Genomic DNA, 17,744 nt, shown 5'->3' on the forward strand with positions numbered 1-17,744 from the left:
TAATTGACATTTATAGTCTAGTATAAACATGACAACTTTTAATAGGATATTATAGCCAAGGATAGAATTTTCGATTTTCTAAATCCATGACAAAGTTGATCATTCAAGTAGTCAGTGACAAGCTAGGGAGGATTAACCTACACTAATTATCTAATTTCTTTACACGTTTAAATAATTATTCATTTCTAGGTCGATTTTTTGACAGTATCCACTCAGTTTTGATCGATTCAACATTATTAAAAGCTTTTACAAAATACGAGTAACATCCTACTCTACTACTTCATAGTAATAAAGAATAGCATGGAAAGATTCCATGTGTACATATATAATATATACGATAAGTAAGGAATCAACCAAATGATTGTCTTTGATGGGCTTTCCTTAGGGAATTTCGAATGAAATTACTACAAATTTACAATTAAAGATGCTTTTTATCTTAGTTGTAACACTAATTAGAAACTCTTGTGGTATATGAGTGTGTTTTTAAAGTCTTCAAATTGAAATAACAAGACATAAGTGGATACGAATTTCTTATTATAACTTTTAATTTAATTGAACATTATTATTATACTTCTATAATCGACTTATGTACCTTTTTTGAATATTATGTATTTATAATAAATCATGATAATGAGCTAATGATACATGTGTTAATAAATAGGATACAAAAAATAATATATGTAGAGTACTTTATTTCGTCAGTACTTGAATTGGATTTTTTATTTTTCAAAATAGAAGAATTCAAATTTCAAGATGGAAGATTTAAAAACTCAATTAGATGAAAAAACCACTGCATTAAAAAACCTGCAACAATATCATGATAAGATGCAAGAAGATGCTAAAGAGGAAACTGAAGCCCTAATTTCTCAAGTTAAAAGTTTACAAGATCAACTACTTGAGGTGAAATATAATTATAAAAAGTAAACTGAGTAAAATGTTCTTGACATTTTTGCTTATATAAAGTGAAGCAGTAGTCTTGGTATGGGATGGAAATGGATTTCTTTAAATTATTTTTTAATTTAGATATCTTAAAATTAGCTTACTAATTACTTCCTTTAACATTCTCATTGTGTCTCCTGTCATATAATAACGGTTAAAATGGTATTAACGTCTACTATAGAGACGTATGTAATCATTTTCTCGGTGTTAAGAATAAAAAAAAAGTTCTATCGATTGCCTTTTACTAAATGTTAAATCTATTCTATTATAGGTGAATGATCTTATGGAAGTAAAAAGTCTAGAAACGCTGAATAGAGATCAAAATGAAACGGATAAACTAGATGCAATGATCAAGCGTAATAAGAATTTGGAACAAACAATTTCAAACCTTTGGGAAAAGTTAGAACAGAAGAACAATGAATTAAAATCTTTTGTTAATAATAGTGGTAATTATATATCTCCGTTATCCAACGCGGAAAACACATTAAATCCTACGCAACAAAGCTTATTAGATTTACCAAGTGCTCAAATATCATTTCAAGCTCTATTATCCAAGTTAATGCTTCCATCTGATTTACAAACTGATCTATATAATTCATTTCATCAGTACTATAACTCGGTCAGTTGTCTTCACAATTTATTTGAACTAGATGACAACGCCATATTAAAATCGGATGGAAAAGACGAAAGTAAAATTGCAACCAATGAAAGTAATACTGATTTAGTTGAAAAGTTAAAATATCGCCTTCAAGGAATCGCAAGCTCGATACAATCTATTGCTCAGTATATTTATAAATTAAGTCAAGCGTTAGGTGTGGATGGAATTAAAAATAATCGTAATTTGGATACAGCTAACAGTAAAGATCATGATTTAGAAGAAATCAAATCTCAGCTACATCAAAATTATAATGAAATTATCCAGTGGATTTCAATACAGAATTCGTTAGCTGTTGAAAAAATTCAAAAATCAAAAGACCAACGTATACAACAACTAGAAGAAGCTATTAATAATCAAGATAATCAATTAATTCAATTAAATCAAATGAAAGATAAATTTGAAAACGAATTGCTAACTCAAGATCGACAAAGTACCAATCATATTGATAAACTAACTCAAAAATTAACCGATTTTAAGGATGAAAATTCTCATTTAAATCGTAAATGCCTAGAACTTGAAAGTTTATTAAAAAAGGCTACTGATGACTTTCACCAGAAAAATAAATCGTATGTACAACAGTGTCAAGGTATCCAATTTAAAATTGAGGATATGATCGTTACCAATCGACAAGAACTTGATCTACTACAGAAAGAATACGAATTAAATAATTCAATAGATGGCGTAACAGCAGATAGTGGTAACAATTCTATTCAATTGCTTGACACCGAAGAAATTAAGATTCAGCGTAAAGAGTCGTTGAAAGAGTTAGAAATGAAATGGGAAGAATTACTTCATAGTGCTAAGATGGAAATTGTATCACTTAAAGAACAACATAATCATGAAATACAACTTCTTGATGAAAAATATCGTGCAGATGTTGATAAATTACAAAAGAAATTAGAAGATAAGCCATTCAATGAAGCTGAAAATAAGAATCAAGAAGAAGAACTAATATCATCTAATTATGGTAATGTTGTACTGCGAAAAAAGAATCGGAAGCAAAATAATATGCGTCCTTGGAATACTAATATCAAGTCCGATCAAGCCATTAAGTCGGCACTACTGAACGGCGATCAATCACAGCCGTCATCGTCAATAGTTACAGACAAATTGAATATAAATACTAACCGTATTGAAAATTTAAAAGTGCAATTTCATCAAGAGATCACTAATTTGCTCACTCAAATTGATCGCTTAATTGTTAGTGAAAATGCAGATAATCAACAATTGCAAGCATGGGCAACTGCAATTCAACAACTTCATACGGTTTATCAAGCTGAAGTGGATCTTTTATTTCAAGAATATAAAATTTTACAGCAGTCATTATCGATTGACAAACAACAAATAATTGATAACTTAACTAAGCAACATCATGAAAATATACAAAAATTGAAGGAAACACTTGCTGCTGAAGCAGCAGAAAATGATTCAGTTAAGAGAAAAGAACTTGAAGATCATTTTAATGAAAATTTGATTAATGTAACTGAAACTATAGAAAAGCAATGTCAACAACATTACAAGGAAGAATTATCTATCATACAGAAACAAATGAATAAAGAAATAGATGACATGAAAAAGAGACATCATCAAGAATGGCTTGATTCACAAGATAAGGAAATCAATTTTTCATTAGCACTAGAAAATTTATCTGTGGATCAGCAAAATTATCATCAAATATTACTTAAGAAAGAGGATGAAATATCGTCTAGATTGGAGCAATTTTGCGTTACCGAATTGGAATTGTTGAGAAATAAGTTAAGTACACTTGATGATAAAACATCAATTATCGATCAGTTGCAAGACAGCTTGCTTCACTATAAACGTACCATGTTACAATTCATGTTTGAAGAAATACAGAAATATTACCAAAGTCATCAAGATGTAATAAACACATATCATCACAAAGTGGAAGCAAAAATGATGAATCTATACCAACAAGGTCTGGATAGTGTACGTCAACAACATGAAGATAATATGAAAAAGATAAAAGAGGAAACTACAGCAACTTTAACATCACATCATGAAGTAGCTATGGCCCAGTTGAAAGATAATTACCAAAAGGAACTATTAAGTAAGATGGAATCGGCAAGGATCTCTTTAACGGCAAAATTAAATGAACAACATGAAGAAGAATTAAATAATTTACGTAATCATTTGCAAGATACTTATGAAAATAGCATTAGGGTAGCATTGGATGAATTAAAACGAAAAGAAAAACTATCTCAGGAAAAATTTGATGAAAGAGTTGAAAAAACCGTCGATGAACTACTTGAACAACGATTGATGCAATATAATAATGAAATAAAAAAATTGCATGATCAAACCATTGATTTGGAGAGAAAGTTAGCCGAGCAACAAAATATCAATGCTTTCGCAAATGTTGAGAACGGCTCTCAGAATGTTGAAATTATTACTAACGATACAATAGATAATGCAAATGATCATACTAAAGAAAAATCAAGAGATGTTCAAATGCAAGAAAGTAAATTAACTGATGGAAATGCAGAGGATATAAAACCTATAACAGATTTTCCCCGTGACTATCAATCTATCGTCAGCTCAATTGAATATTTACTGAACATTTCGAGATATCATGCGTCTATGGATAGCAATAAAGATAGCGATAATAATAATACATTATCATTGTTATTAACAGAAATGGTATTTGAATATCTCAAGAAGTTGGTACGTGGCCAAAAGACTGGAAAGCAAGAGCTTTCAGAGTCGGAAGTGGAAAAAATTTGTGCTTTAATAGAAGAATTAGAAAAGAAATGGACAAAGATTACACGTGATGATTGGATATCAGTGATTAATAGTAGCGCTTTAATATCGTCTCAGAAAGATGATTTTAACCTTTATGATGCTTTACCATACACTTTAACAACACTTAAAAATCTCATATCAAGCAATACGAATGATACAGATGAAATATCAGTACAGGGAAATGATTCTTCGAAGTTACGTTCACCTCATTATTTGGTGGTAATTCTCGAAACTGTATCTCAGCTTCTATTAGTAAACGCTTTGGAATTAGCACTTAATTGCAAATCACTAAGTAACAGTAAAAGTAACAGCAATTATAATGGAGGGCTTGTTACGGTTTCTACTACAGAAGGTAGACAGTCCTTTCCTCCGTTATATAAAGATTTTATGTTGCAATTAATATCGCAATTGGAATCAATGAAAAAAGACTTAAAACAGGTTCTTGAGTATTTTAGTACGATGAATCATGGTACTACTGAAGTTACTGCCTCAACGATGAGGCAATATTTGCAGCCAATGTTGAAGAAAATCATGCAATTTATTGGAGATCCGACTGTAGTGGAAGAGACGTCTCGTCCTAGACTTGCTGATGAGCATATGAAAGCGCCAACTATTGCAGATAATGGTAAGAATAATAATGGCAGCGTAGAAGAAATCAATCTGAAAATAGATCGAAAAGTTATAACCTCCAAAAATTTGACAAGGGATCATTTTAATTACCTTGAAGCTATGATTGTTCAAAACTATCAATTTGATCGAATACTCGATTTAGAAATTGATAGAAAGTCGGTTGTTTACAGTCAAATTCAACTAGTAGTTGACAAGGAGTGTTTGGCTTTCGAAAAGCGCTGTAAGGCTCGGTTACAACAACAACTTGATTCAACCTTCACTAGTAATGAAATTAATATTTTAATGGAGCAATGTAATAAAGCTATAAAGGAAATACAAAGATACAGAAATCAATTGACGACTGAGTCAAATTCTAAAAGTGTTAATGATTTGAACGTTGCTAAAGAAAAATTTTATTCCGATTTAGTATCGCAAAAACAATTTGCAACGTGGCAACGCCACCGTATTGATGATGAAATAATCTGTTCATTAATCATTAAAGAATTGTTTATAATGCAATTAGATCAACTTGGTAAACAACAGGAATGCTTGCTTCATAAATTAGAGAAAGATGAAACATTTACTATGCAGCAGAAATCGATTATTAATCAATTGGATGTGTTGGATAGCGATTTGCAACAAGAGAACCGGTTATTACGAGATTGGTTAGTTGAAGGTGATACATATGGATATAATAACTATACAACTAAGTCAGATCAGTTGGACTATAATTCTTATCCGTCAAATAGTAGTGATCATTCTACTATATCTTCATATGTATTGATCAATAATATGAGCAAAAAAGGAACGGAATTGAGTTCATATTCTACCGGGCAAAATAGCGAGCAGGAGAGTAAGGCATATTCTCGAAATGTTAGTGCAAGTACACCGATAGAATCTTCGTTTAAGAGGGTTAGCTTTACATCCCCGGCTCGTTCAAACAATAATGTTTCGTCCTGTAAGAGAAGTCCATCAAACGAAGGTAGCCTTAACTTGGGTAGTAAACTAACTGACAGCAGCCTAGCGAGCTCGTCGTTTGGCTATCATGTCAATGACGCTAATACTTTCTATAGCTCGAAAAGCAGTAGAGATAAATACAGCTATCACTCGATATCCAATATTGCGTCTCCGACTTCAAATGAATTAAACACTCTTACAAGCTATAATTCTCGAAATCAATCAAATCATAGTCGTTCTAGTCTATATCGTCAACAGAGACTAACTCACAATTCAAAATATTGGGAAGAAATACAAAACCTTCGTCAAGATCTCGCTCTTCATCAGCATTTGCGGTCACAGCAGGATATATTTAATCTCAAGTAATGTTGGTTTTCGATTCGAACAATAAATCAGAAGGTCAACTTAAAGTTTCGACGCTAGATAATATATTCCAAATTTTTTTAACTAATTAAGTCTTAAACCCATTGAGATTGTTTTTAGTGTACTAATTAAAAATTAGAGTGGATCTGTTATTCCTGCTAGCTATGCTTGTTGATTGTTTAACGATTGCTATGAAGTGACTATGTAATTTGAAACTATGAAAGTAGAGAGTGAAATTCGATTACTAAGAAACCTTTTGCATCTGATTGTGGTCGGTATGAAAGTAAGCAAGTGATTATTATATTGTATTTTGTACAAGATTTAGCACAAATTTAGATTTTTGCCTACTTAAGCCTCAGCATTTATCATTTATGAGAATGCAGCTTCCATACTGTTCGTTCTATCTTATTGCTATAAATACGATATTACGAGCACAGACTATAGTAGAGAAACTTTATTTCCGCACCTGTTGATGTTCTTGTATCATGTGTTGGCAATTATCATTCAATAATGATTATAAACCAGACATCTAAAATTGTTACCGCTATCATGAGTACTTTATAAAAATTTTTCATGTACGGCTTGATTTCAGAATTGTGTAAAAAGGCTATTAAGTTAAAGATTTGACAGTAGTATTCCCGCTATAGAATCATAGTTTTGGTTGCAATTTCTTTAACGGCGATAAAGAATAATGATTCACACATGATAAGAACTGATTTAGATACCCATGTAAGTTACGTACAAAGTTTATACGATTTTATGATAATTATTATATTTTAGAGTTGTAAATAGGCATTTTAAACCATAAAGCCTGTCAGTATTATTATTGCATATATTGTATTACACTTTCAACTGTTTATTTCCGTATAATTTTTTGTGAGGTAAAGTTAAATTTACCTCGCTTCGTGCAACTGCTAACTCGAACAGTTTAATTTGGTTTAATAGTGCTAAGCAAAATTGTAGCTAGCAGTTTGCTCTGCCTATCAAAGCAAATTTTCCTGTAAGTATATTTAATAGTAAAGAAACTACTGTTTCTGAACTAAAGCATTTCTTCCTCACTTTTAAAATTACATATATATTAAGTCTATACAAATATTTGATGAGATATGCAAAGTTAAAAGTTTTATTCACATTTTCTTTCATCTTTAAAGAAACCAATGGTAAACAGCTGCGAAAGTTACTAAAGTAATAAATATGCAATCTTCTACCCAGAGTAATGTTGTAGATGTTGTTTGTGGTGAGGATAACTGGTTCTCAGTTCAAAGCGATAAGGCTATTTTTTGCTGTACTAGGATTTACAAGAAAGAAAAATACCTAAAAAGTATCTATAATGTACTACTGTGTTGAGTTATAAGTCACTGCGGCAGAGGATTACCTCATTTTTGTCTCTTTAGAACAGTCCTGTCTTATATTGCATGAAATTGTATTTGATTTGGGCAATTAGTGGACATGCACGTACATGCTTATCGATACCAGCTTTAGTACCTATTACATGCATCGTCTAAATTTTTATCAAGTAGCAAGTGAATATGCAGATACCTAGATCGTACTGTATACATGTGTGTGCGTCCATCTATAAACATGAATCAGGTAATTTGCTTTCTATACTCATTTCCAACTTGATACCAAACATAGGATATATATGTGTAGGATGAAGTTTGTGTTTTTGTTGAAAGCAAATTCACTATAAAATCAGCTAGAATGGCAGCTAACCGATTTGCTATTAGTTAAAGCACAACTGATATTCAATCACTGTTACATAATTTGGATAAATTGATAAAAGTATGCACTAAATCAGTAAATGACGTGCATAATGTAATTAACTCTTCATCAGCTGCATCCCGGTAATCATTGGATTCTTTGCTGCATAAACAAAAAAATTACTTTTATTTAGGATAGTTATCGGAAATCAGTAGACAAATTGTAGATTAATTGAACGTTTCCAGATCAATTAAATGATTTAAAAGGCTAGTTTAATAAAATGGTGCATTTACATTCATTTTGTTAGTTGTTAGTTCGCATAGTAGTTGCTACTATTACGATATTATTGAATCAATTTTATCTTCTATTCCTTTAAGGTCATTCCTCTATGCTTTGTTAGCATAACATAATTTAATCTTAACAAACGTAGAAACTAGCTCGTTATTTAAATAAATTTTATCATTTACGATATTCAGTTAGCTATGATTTCTTGCTGAGCATGATTATCCTCTTCACAGCGGTCAAGAAATTGGCAATCCAGATCAAAGAGGAAGTATTTTAAGATCTACGATTTTACTGACTTCAGCTAGTCTCAAAGTTTGTGTATTTTATTACGTTACTTGCTTTTATTTGACACTAAAAGCAAGAACTGTTCGCAGCAACAATGTTCTCTACTATTTTATAAGAAAATTTTCTCTTCACTAATCGTAAACTAGCCGTGATTAAGCACTTTGGCAGTCGTTAAGAAATTAACAATCCAGCGCAAAATAGGAGGTATTAATTGGTCCAGATTACATTACCCTGTCATGGAATTTATGTATATTATTTCTTCTTATTGAATACTAAAATAATAACAACCGTTTTATAACAATAACGTATTTTAGTATTAGAAAAAAATTAAAAAAACTGTTAGTCAGACTGGCATCTATTGAATCTGATTTGAATTTGTATATTGTAATTAATTATTCTAATTTGTGTTGATTGATTGGCCATAGTATGGCTAAATTAGCTTGAAATTAATTAAGATTAATTGTGATAGTTTCTGTTGTTATTATCTTAGCATTGTTATTTAAATAAGATTGTAGAATGGTATCATTGTCGTGGATAGTAGATCTATTTTCCTCATCGGCGTCGCTCCTATTGATATAAAAATTAAATTGTTCCGTTAGGCATCAACGCTACGCTATAAGCTACTAAAAGCGTTGTAGCTGTTATGGAAACCCCATCGATTGAATATAAATGGTAGTAAATTATACATATTAATTATCTAATCGCTGTTCTTATAGATGTGTAGTACACTTTATCAATCGTTCTATAGGTTAATATATTTTTTATTGTATGCCAAGAACACTGAATAGCTTTGAAGGTTGAATTAATGCTTAAAGCTATAAACTATTATACGGTTGTATAGTAGACTCGAGAGGAAAGGAGAAGGAAACATATATTGATATCGGTACAAGAAACGCTAAAAATAACTCAAATCTTGGTAAGTTTGCTCATTTTACTAGATAGAAACTACAGTTGGAATTGAATACTACTTTCTATGTTAACAACATGGATATATGAGCGGCGAAAAACATGCTGTAATTATTTTGTCTATGTAGAAAATTGAACTTAAGCTGCATCACACCTTGTATTTCCTTTTTCATTACCGCTACGACATACAACAAATTATGATAGCATGGGCTGGTAGAATTAGTATCGATTTTAATATCGACCTAGCATCATACTAATGCTTGGAAATTACATTGTTATGCCTCTTCCGTCATGATAACTAAGTTAATTATTAGTTTAGTTCTATCTTCTAAGCTTGAGATTCAGTTAATTCGTTAAACATTGTACTCAGAAGAATTTTAAATTTACACACTTTATCATTACCAAGTTCAGCTTCGATTTCGTTGTTATTACTAACAAAAATGATGGACGCTATCAACTTTAGACATAATATATACCGATAGAGAATATGAAATTAAGTGATATTCAATTTACGTTTATGCTTGTCTTAGTTTAATGTAGTTCAATAATCGTAGGTAAATTTTAAACTTCCTACAATGGGTGTCTGCCTACCTAGGTCTAAGTTTAAAAGTTAGTTATTACATCCTTTGTGTACGTATCATTCTAGCTTCAATATAATTATACTGATACATGACAACAATTTTGATTTCAATTGGGGTTATACTTAAAGAAAGCGATATAATAATATTATACCTACTTGCATATCATACATAACTCGAGCAGCTTCATCTTGATCTCTATCATTATTCAGTACACTCAATAATCCGAAAAATAACGCCGTAGTTTAAATTCTGTTCTAACGGTTAACTTCGCGACTAGATCGTCTTGTGATTGCTTTTTTCAACATGGATAATTAATAAGTGATTATATTCGGTTAGTATAGCTAGTATCAAGTGATGTAAAAAATCGATCTGAATTTATAGATTGATTCAGCCTCGGGTGAGTCAAGAGAATAAAAAAGGTCTTAGATAGAAATTTTGCATCTGCTATAGAATGTCGACAGTGGCTTGTGTTTAATATATTTTTGCAAAAAGGAGAAGAGTAGCTCGTTTCATCTATTTACAGTAGTCTAACCAAAAATAAGTTTTAAATAATTTGATCCGACAACATTTGAAGTAACATTGCATGTCCTCGTCTACTTAATTATTACAATTGGCCCATAAAATTTGGCTTAGTAATGAAGGCAAGTCATTTTAGTATTTGGGATGGATCACGGTAATAGCTAATTTTTTCTATGTCACGTTTTTAATTCGCTATGACAGCAACGAGTTTAGAAGATCATCTATTTTTTCCTTAATTTCTCTATTTAAAAAGCAGACTGATGTAGATTAAAATCTATAAAGTAGCTTCGACATAGAGTTTTACAACCACTACGTGTTCTTTAATCGAGATATATACTACGCGATAGCTTACAAGTTTCTTGAATCTGTATCTCAAAATGATGATATAACACTCATTATTTCCGCTTCCTTACTTAAAGTTTATTTAGGTACTTATGGTAATATGTAATCTTCTTAAAATCTTATTTCCGTAATTTAGTTCAAATATGAGTAAATCGTGGAATGATAGTGAACAGTTAGCTCTATGCTTCCATGAGCTATTGATTTCCCCGTTCTGTATCTGCTATCATCAACTGAGAGATGAGAATCAAGGCGGCAGATCGATAGACTTACTTTTCATTTCACGCTAAAGTATATTATTTTATAAATGAATATCAGATACGATTCAGAAATCGGAGAAATTAGTATCATCTATTATAGCTATTATTTCTCCAAATTTCTATTAAACAGCAGGGTAATCGTACCGTCTCTAAAAAGTAGCTTTTCTATGTGTTTCAAGTTATCATGAATATCATCCATAATTAAAGATTAATATGCTGTATAACAGCATATCTGAGATAATCATTTCTATTTAAAAGTAAAGCAGGATATTGCTTTATAGCTATCTATGTACTTTGCTTTCAAACAAAAGATAGAAAACGATGACAAATCTTTTTATTTGCAATCCTTAATTAAGTTATAAGGTTGCTATTTGCGCCGTGTACTCAGTCCTTTAAAGTAAACTTATTGGCAATATCGTAACTATCCGTTAACAAATTGACATATTTCGATTAATTCTAACTTTTAAATAAAAATATATATCAGATAGGATGATAGATCTATGCAATCGATTACCGTTGAGTGAGAGCTTTTAAAGTTAAAACGTAAAGAGCACATTATAGTCATGACAGAAAATGACAGAATTCAATACGGCTATCAATCAATATAACGAATTAGTTACTTGATATATATTATTAGACAATATCTATCATATAACATTATAACGTACCATTACTTGTTTTAAGGATATGATCAATTTCTACTTTTGTAATCTTCGAGAAGAATCTCTTCACGTCCCTGTCATGACGTTCTGACAGTGTGCATAATGGGCTTAAATATAGTTGCAATCTCGTATAAATAGACAGAATTGTATATCGTAATAGTGCTCTACTGCAAAACAATATAGTCTATTACAGAGTGAATAATTTCATCGCATGAATGGATTTAAAACAGATAGTTTCTATATTTTTTCTTATATTTTGATGCTTAAGGCATTTTTTTATACTAAAAGTTTGCAATTTAATGAATAGCATACTGAGTAATATACATAGATAATTGTCTGTTTTACCAAGTTATGCAGGCGTTAATTATTCAAAATAATGTATCCTTGCAAGTTTATTCATATAGATGGGTTATGTCAAAACTAGTCCGACTCTTTATTTACCGGATCTACTATAAATGGACTGCTTTAACTATTTATCATTGATGTATATTCGAATATATATCTATTTTGAGCAGTATTTCTTGGATATTATTTCCTAAAATGTTTTAGTGGATATACTGTAAATATTATTATCAAATGTACTGTTAGGAAGGTTAATAGTGTACATACTGTAAGATTAGGTCAAACTTAAAGTTAAACTAAATTTTACTATTCTATTTCTTTGAAAAAGACTGTATATCTTTATATAACTAGGCAATTTTGGGGTAACGTAGAGACGAAATCAAATATTTAGAATATTAATATCTCAAGCAAATAATTGCCAGCCGTAATTAATTTTCTTGTTTTTGTTATAGTAATGGATATAGTTGCTTAGATGTTATTCATCTGTATAGGCACCTTACAATGATGTTGAATACAGAGTTACGTTATACTAAAATGGATAAATTTGTTTTGCGACAGGATTTAGCATAACTATCCATGATAGACTTCCGAGCAGGGAGGACACACTTATTGTCGTGCCATAACTTCTCTGTGGCATAGCTACAAAATTTGAGTTGTTAATTGTGTTGGAGAACGCTATTCTGACCCTGTGTCTCTGCTAATGCCATTCTGATTGAAAAAAAAATGGAAGAAGACTTAGCTCAACACTATCACGCTGCACTGCAAGAAGTAGAAGTACTCAAACAAGACTATCGCAACAGGATCGTCTCTCTAGGTAAAGCTTGTTGATGTTCATGACTTCATGGACTAGCAAATCTGACCGATTAGTGTAGACAATAATTCTAAACCCTGTAAATTTGCGAGCTTACTTTCCTCTAATGCGTGGAAAGATTCCAATCTTTAAACTGTCAGACCGCGTTAACATTTATATAAATTTGCTTTGACTATGAAATGACGATAATTATTGGCCATTTGCAGAATGATCGAGACGGTTAAACTATTTCAATTAAAGTCATTGATCATACTGCAAATTTCCCTTAATTACTACTATAGTCGAACCGAGTGGATGCTAGTTAGGTTGAAATAGAGCCAGTGCCTCTTAGTTCACTTTGCAGCTCATAGCGCTAAAGGTACGGGGCCTTTCGTAAGGGAATATCCCACAGGACAGAGGAATTCTAGCTTAACTCTATTCTGTTTTCTCTACACCCCTTTATCGGTTCATAGCTGAATAGTTTAGGGTTATAAATTTCGACTATCTATCTCTTTTCTAGCACGTTACTAGTAGCTTAGACAGTAGCGCTTTGAATGTTTGCAATATCATTGTTTGCAGCCCTGATTCCATGGAGGAACTGCAGAGCAGCTTAACTCTATTCTATTTTCCTCGAACACCTTTATCGGTTCATAGCTGAATAGTTTAGCGGTGTAAATTTCGACTATCTATCTCTTTCTAGCACGTTACTAGTAGCTTAGTCAGTAGCGCTTCATAGAGGAACTACAGCTTAACTCTATTCTATTTTTCCTAAATTCCTTCATAGCTGAATACTTTAGCGGGTGCAAATTTCGCCTATCCATCTCTTTCTAGCACGTTACTAGTAGCTTAGTTAGTAGTACTGTACATTGAATGTTTGCAATATCATTGTTTGGAGGCTTGATTTCCATAGAGGAACTACAGCTTAACCTATATTCTATTTTCCCAAATTCCTTCATAACTAAATAGTCTAACGGTGCAAACTTCGGCTATCCATTTCTTTTCGAGCACTTTGCTAGAAAAGAAATCAGTAGGACATTGAATCTTTACCATAAACATATTCCATACAGTACATACAGTACGTACAGTGTATTATCGGTAGCGGTACCGCACATTACACCAGCTCGTATAGTAAAATGTTCTACGGTCGAGTAGAGTGATCCACTGTAGTGGTTTAAGCCATACTGTATAGTACAATGTCTGCGATTTACAACGCACAGTATAGTGTACAGTACTGCTATGGTCTACTGTCCAACCTGCTGTAGCTTAGGCATTTTTTTTCTCAGTGGACAAGAACTAGACCGATATTGCTGAAATTGGTGAAAAATGAAACCCCAATGACACTATATCAGAGTGTACTGACATTATAGAGACAAGAATCACATAGGAATGGTAATTTAAGAGCTAATAAACTGATAGGACAAAGAATAAGTTCATTTTATTCTGCAGTGAAGGTTTATTAAGTGATTACAGTTGTACCAAGAGTGTAACCTGCATTTTAATGAAATGTCCAGTAATGTCTTAGTAGGAAGCACCAATTTATACATAGTTTATTACTGTTGTAGAAGGCAGTGAAAGGATAATTTGAATGAAATGTCCAGTAATATCTTAGTAGGAAAGCAACTATTTATACGTAGTTTATTGCTATTGTAGAAGGCAGTGAAAGGATAATTTGAATGAAATGTCCAGTAATGTCTTAGTAGGAAAGCAACTAATTGTACATAGTTTATTGCTATTGTAGAAGGCAGTGAAAGGATAATTTTATCTATCTCTTATAGCTGGTGATGGATTGAATTATTCGTCCGTAATTTTAATGATAAAAAATTGTAAAAATGTTAGTAGGAAGATACCAACTTATTCGACGTGTTTTATAGTAATTGCACAATACAGTGAACGAATAATTTGATCAATTTATTACAGTGGATACAAATGATTTTGTCAACAATTGTAAAAATCCTAGTAGGAAAGCATCAAGTTAGGTGTATTTCATTGTTATTGCAGAACACAGTGAAAAGATAACCCTTCATTAGTTTGTTACAGTCAATGGAATTGTCAAAACTATAAAAATCTTAGTAGGAAAGCACCAAGTTAGACGTATTTCATCATGATTATTGCAGAATACAGTGAAAGGATAACTCCTTATCAATTTGTTATAGTCAATAGAAACCCATTTTCAGTAATTTGAATGAAAAAATGGCATAGGTTAGTAGAAAAGTACTAGCATTGAAGAATGAATGCTTCTTTCATTAGTATAGTAAAGCGCAATGAAAGAAGAAGTTCGTAAATTTGTTCTACGCATAGACAGCGAATAGGAATAATCGATTCATTGGTTATAATAATAATTATTACAATGAAAAGTAAATATTATAATACTAGCATCACTAGGCTTGACTGACAAACCAATTTGCTCAATGCTTCGATAACGCAATTTCTTTAGGGTTTGCGCTGCCACTGCTATAAATTGATGTATGTACGTTGTGTAATGCTGTAAAGTATTGGACTCGTACGTGTCATCATGCACACCGACTACACATGGTTTGTTTCTCATTGTTACTCAAGTCTAATGCATTAATTACTGTAATTATAGATGGCAGAAATGAATTACTACCTGATGATGTCTTACAAATGCAGCAAGAAATACAAAATATGCTCAATGAGCGTGAATCATTGGAACAAGAGTTACTTAAAAGGTTGATGGATCAATTAGGTGGAAGCTTTCAAGAACAAGTTGAACAATTACAAGCTCAACATCAGCAAGAATTAATTTCTTTAGAGGAACAACTGAAAGCAGGCAACGCAGTTGAAACCGACGAAAATGGTATGACGTACAAGGATAAATACGAAGAATTACTTGGACAACAAAGTAACCTTGAGGATCAAATCACTCAACAGTTAATTGAAAAATTTCAAGAACAGTTGGCTGTACTACAACAGCAACATGATGAAGAAATTGCTGAATTAAATAATCAATTGCAAAATAATACCGCCAAGAATGCAAGCGATAGTCATACTATCGAATTACAAAATAAGATAAGTGATCTTGTAAAGCAATTGGATGATAAAGATGAAGTACATCAACAACAAGTTGAAAATATTAAACTTGAAATGACACAACAAATATTACAAGAAGTTAATTCACAATTTCAAAACAGTATTGATCAACTACAGCAACAACATGAGCAAGAAATGACTGAATTAAAAATTCAACTACAGAATAGTAGTAATTCCGATAGTATACAAACTCAAGCTATCGAAATTCAACAATTACAAGATGAGATGAACGAATTAAAAAAAGCTCATAAATTAGAATTGGAAACTATACATCAAGAAACAATGGATAAAGTAATGGATGAATTATCTGTTGGATTTCGTGAAAGTTTAGAACAGCAAAAAACTGAACACGAACAGGAAATGGCCAATACTTGCGCTACATTAGAAGCTCAAGTTAGACAAGAAAATAATGAACGTGTTGAAGAATTGCAAAATAAATTAACTGAAATGGATGAACAACATCGAGCAGCATTGGAGAATTTAGAACAAGCTGTAGCACAGCGTACTATGGAAGAAGTCCAACAACAGCTAGAACAATTACAGACTGCTCATGAACAAGAATTGTCTGAATTAAGAATTCAACTTGAATCGCAAACCAAGCAACAACAATCTGATCAAAGAGTAACTGAATTGGAAAATGCTTTAATTGAATTGCAAGAAAAACATCAAAATGAATTAAATGAAGTTGAGGCACAAGTTGTGGCACGATTAATGAATGAAATGGAAGTTGGTTTTCAACAACAATTGCAAAACATGCAAGCTGAGCATGAACAAACAATCGCTGAATTAAATAGCCGACTTGAGTCGACTACAGCTGACAACAATGAAAATGAAGCGTTAAAAGCAACTTTAGCCGATATGCAAGAACAACACCAATTAAAAATACAAAATTTAGAGCAAGAATTAAGCGAAAAATTAATGAAAGATATGTCAACTGAATTTCAAAATCAATTAGAACAGTTACAGTCGCAATACGAGACAGAATTAGCTAACCTACGTAATCAAAGAGATGGAGAACAACAATCAGCAACAGCAAATAATGAACAAGAAATTCGAGAAAAAATTATAGAAGAAATGTCTATTGGCCTACAACAACAAATGGAACAAATCCATACAAAACATGAAGAAGAAATGGTTAATCTTCAAAATCAAATGATTGAAGAACAACAAAATCAAGAGCAAGAGATTAAGGATAAATTAATGAATGAATTAACAACTGGATTTCAACAGCATCTTCAGGAAATAGAAGCTAAACATGAAGAAGAATTAAATAATGTAAAATTACAACATGAGAATAATAGTGCAGCGAATGATGATGTGGCCAATGCAAAAGTTACAATTTTAGAAAATCAAATACAAGAAATGACGGAACAACATCAAAGTGTTATGAAAAATTTAGAACAGGAAATAACTCAACGTTTAATTGATGAAATGTCAGCTGGTTTTCAACAAAAATTTGATCAAATTCAAGAAGAATATGAGCAAAAAATTTTAATGTTAGAAAATCAATTGCAAAACTTTCAAGAAAGTAATCAACAATTACCGTCATCTAAGCAACAAGAATTAGAAGAGCAAATTAAAGTATTGGAAGAACAACATCAATACACAGTTGACAATATGGAGCAAGAATTAACTGAACGATTAAAGACTGAAATGTCTGCTGGATTTCTAGAACAGCTAGAAACACTTCAACAAGATTATGAGCTAAAAATTACAACATTGCAAGATCAAGTGAAA

The 17,744-nt window shown here is 31.6% G+C and overlaps 1 protein-coding gene across 1 annotated transcript; it reads left to right on the top strand.

Annotated features, from left to right (window-relative positions):
• Window positions 1–753: 753 nt before the first annotated feature.
• On the top strand, window positions 754–6,292 carry TRIADDRAFT_54024 (uncharacterized protein; the record flags this gene model as incomplete). The annotated part of the gene is made up of 2 exons (XM_002110197.1): window positions 754–900; window positions 1,211–6,292. 2 exons carry the CDS (start codon window positions 754–756, stop codon window positions 6,290–6,292), a joined length of 5,229 nt encoding a protein of 1,742 aa, XP_002110233.1.
• Window positions 6,293–17,744: the final 11,452 nt, after the last annotated feature.

Source organism: Trichoplax adhaerens, genomic scaffold, assembly GCF_000150275.1.
Source record: "Trichoplax adhaerens TRIADscaffold_3 genomic scaffold, whole genome shotgun sequence".
NCBI classification, from domain to species: domain Eukaryota; kingdom Metazoa; phylum Placozoa; class Uniplacotomia; order Trichoplacea; family Trichoplacidae; genus Trichoplax; species Trichoplax adhaerens.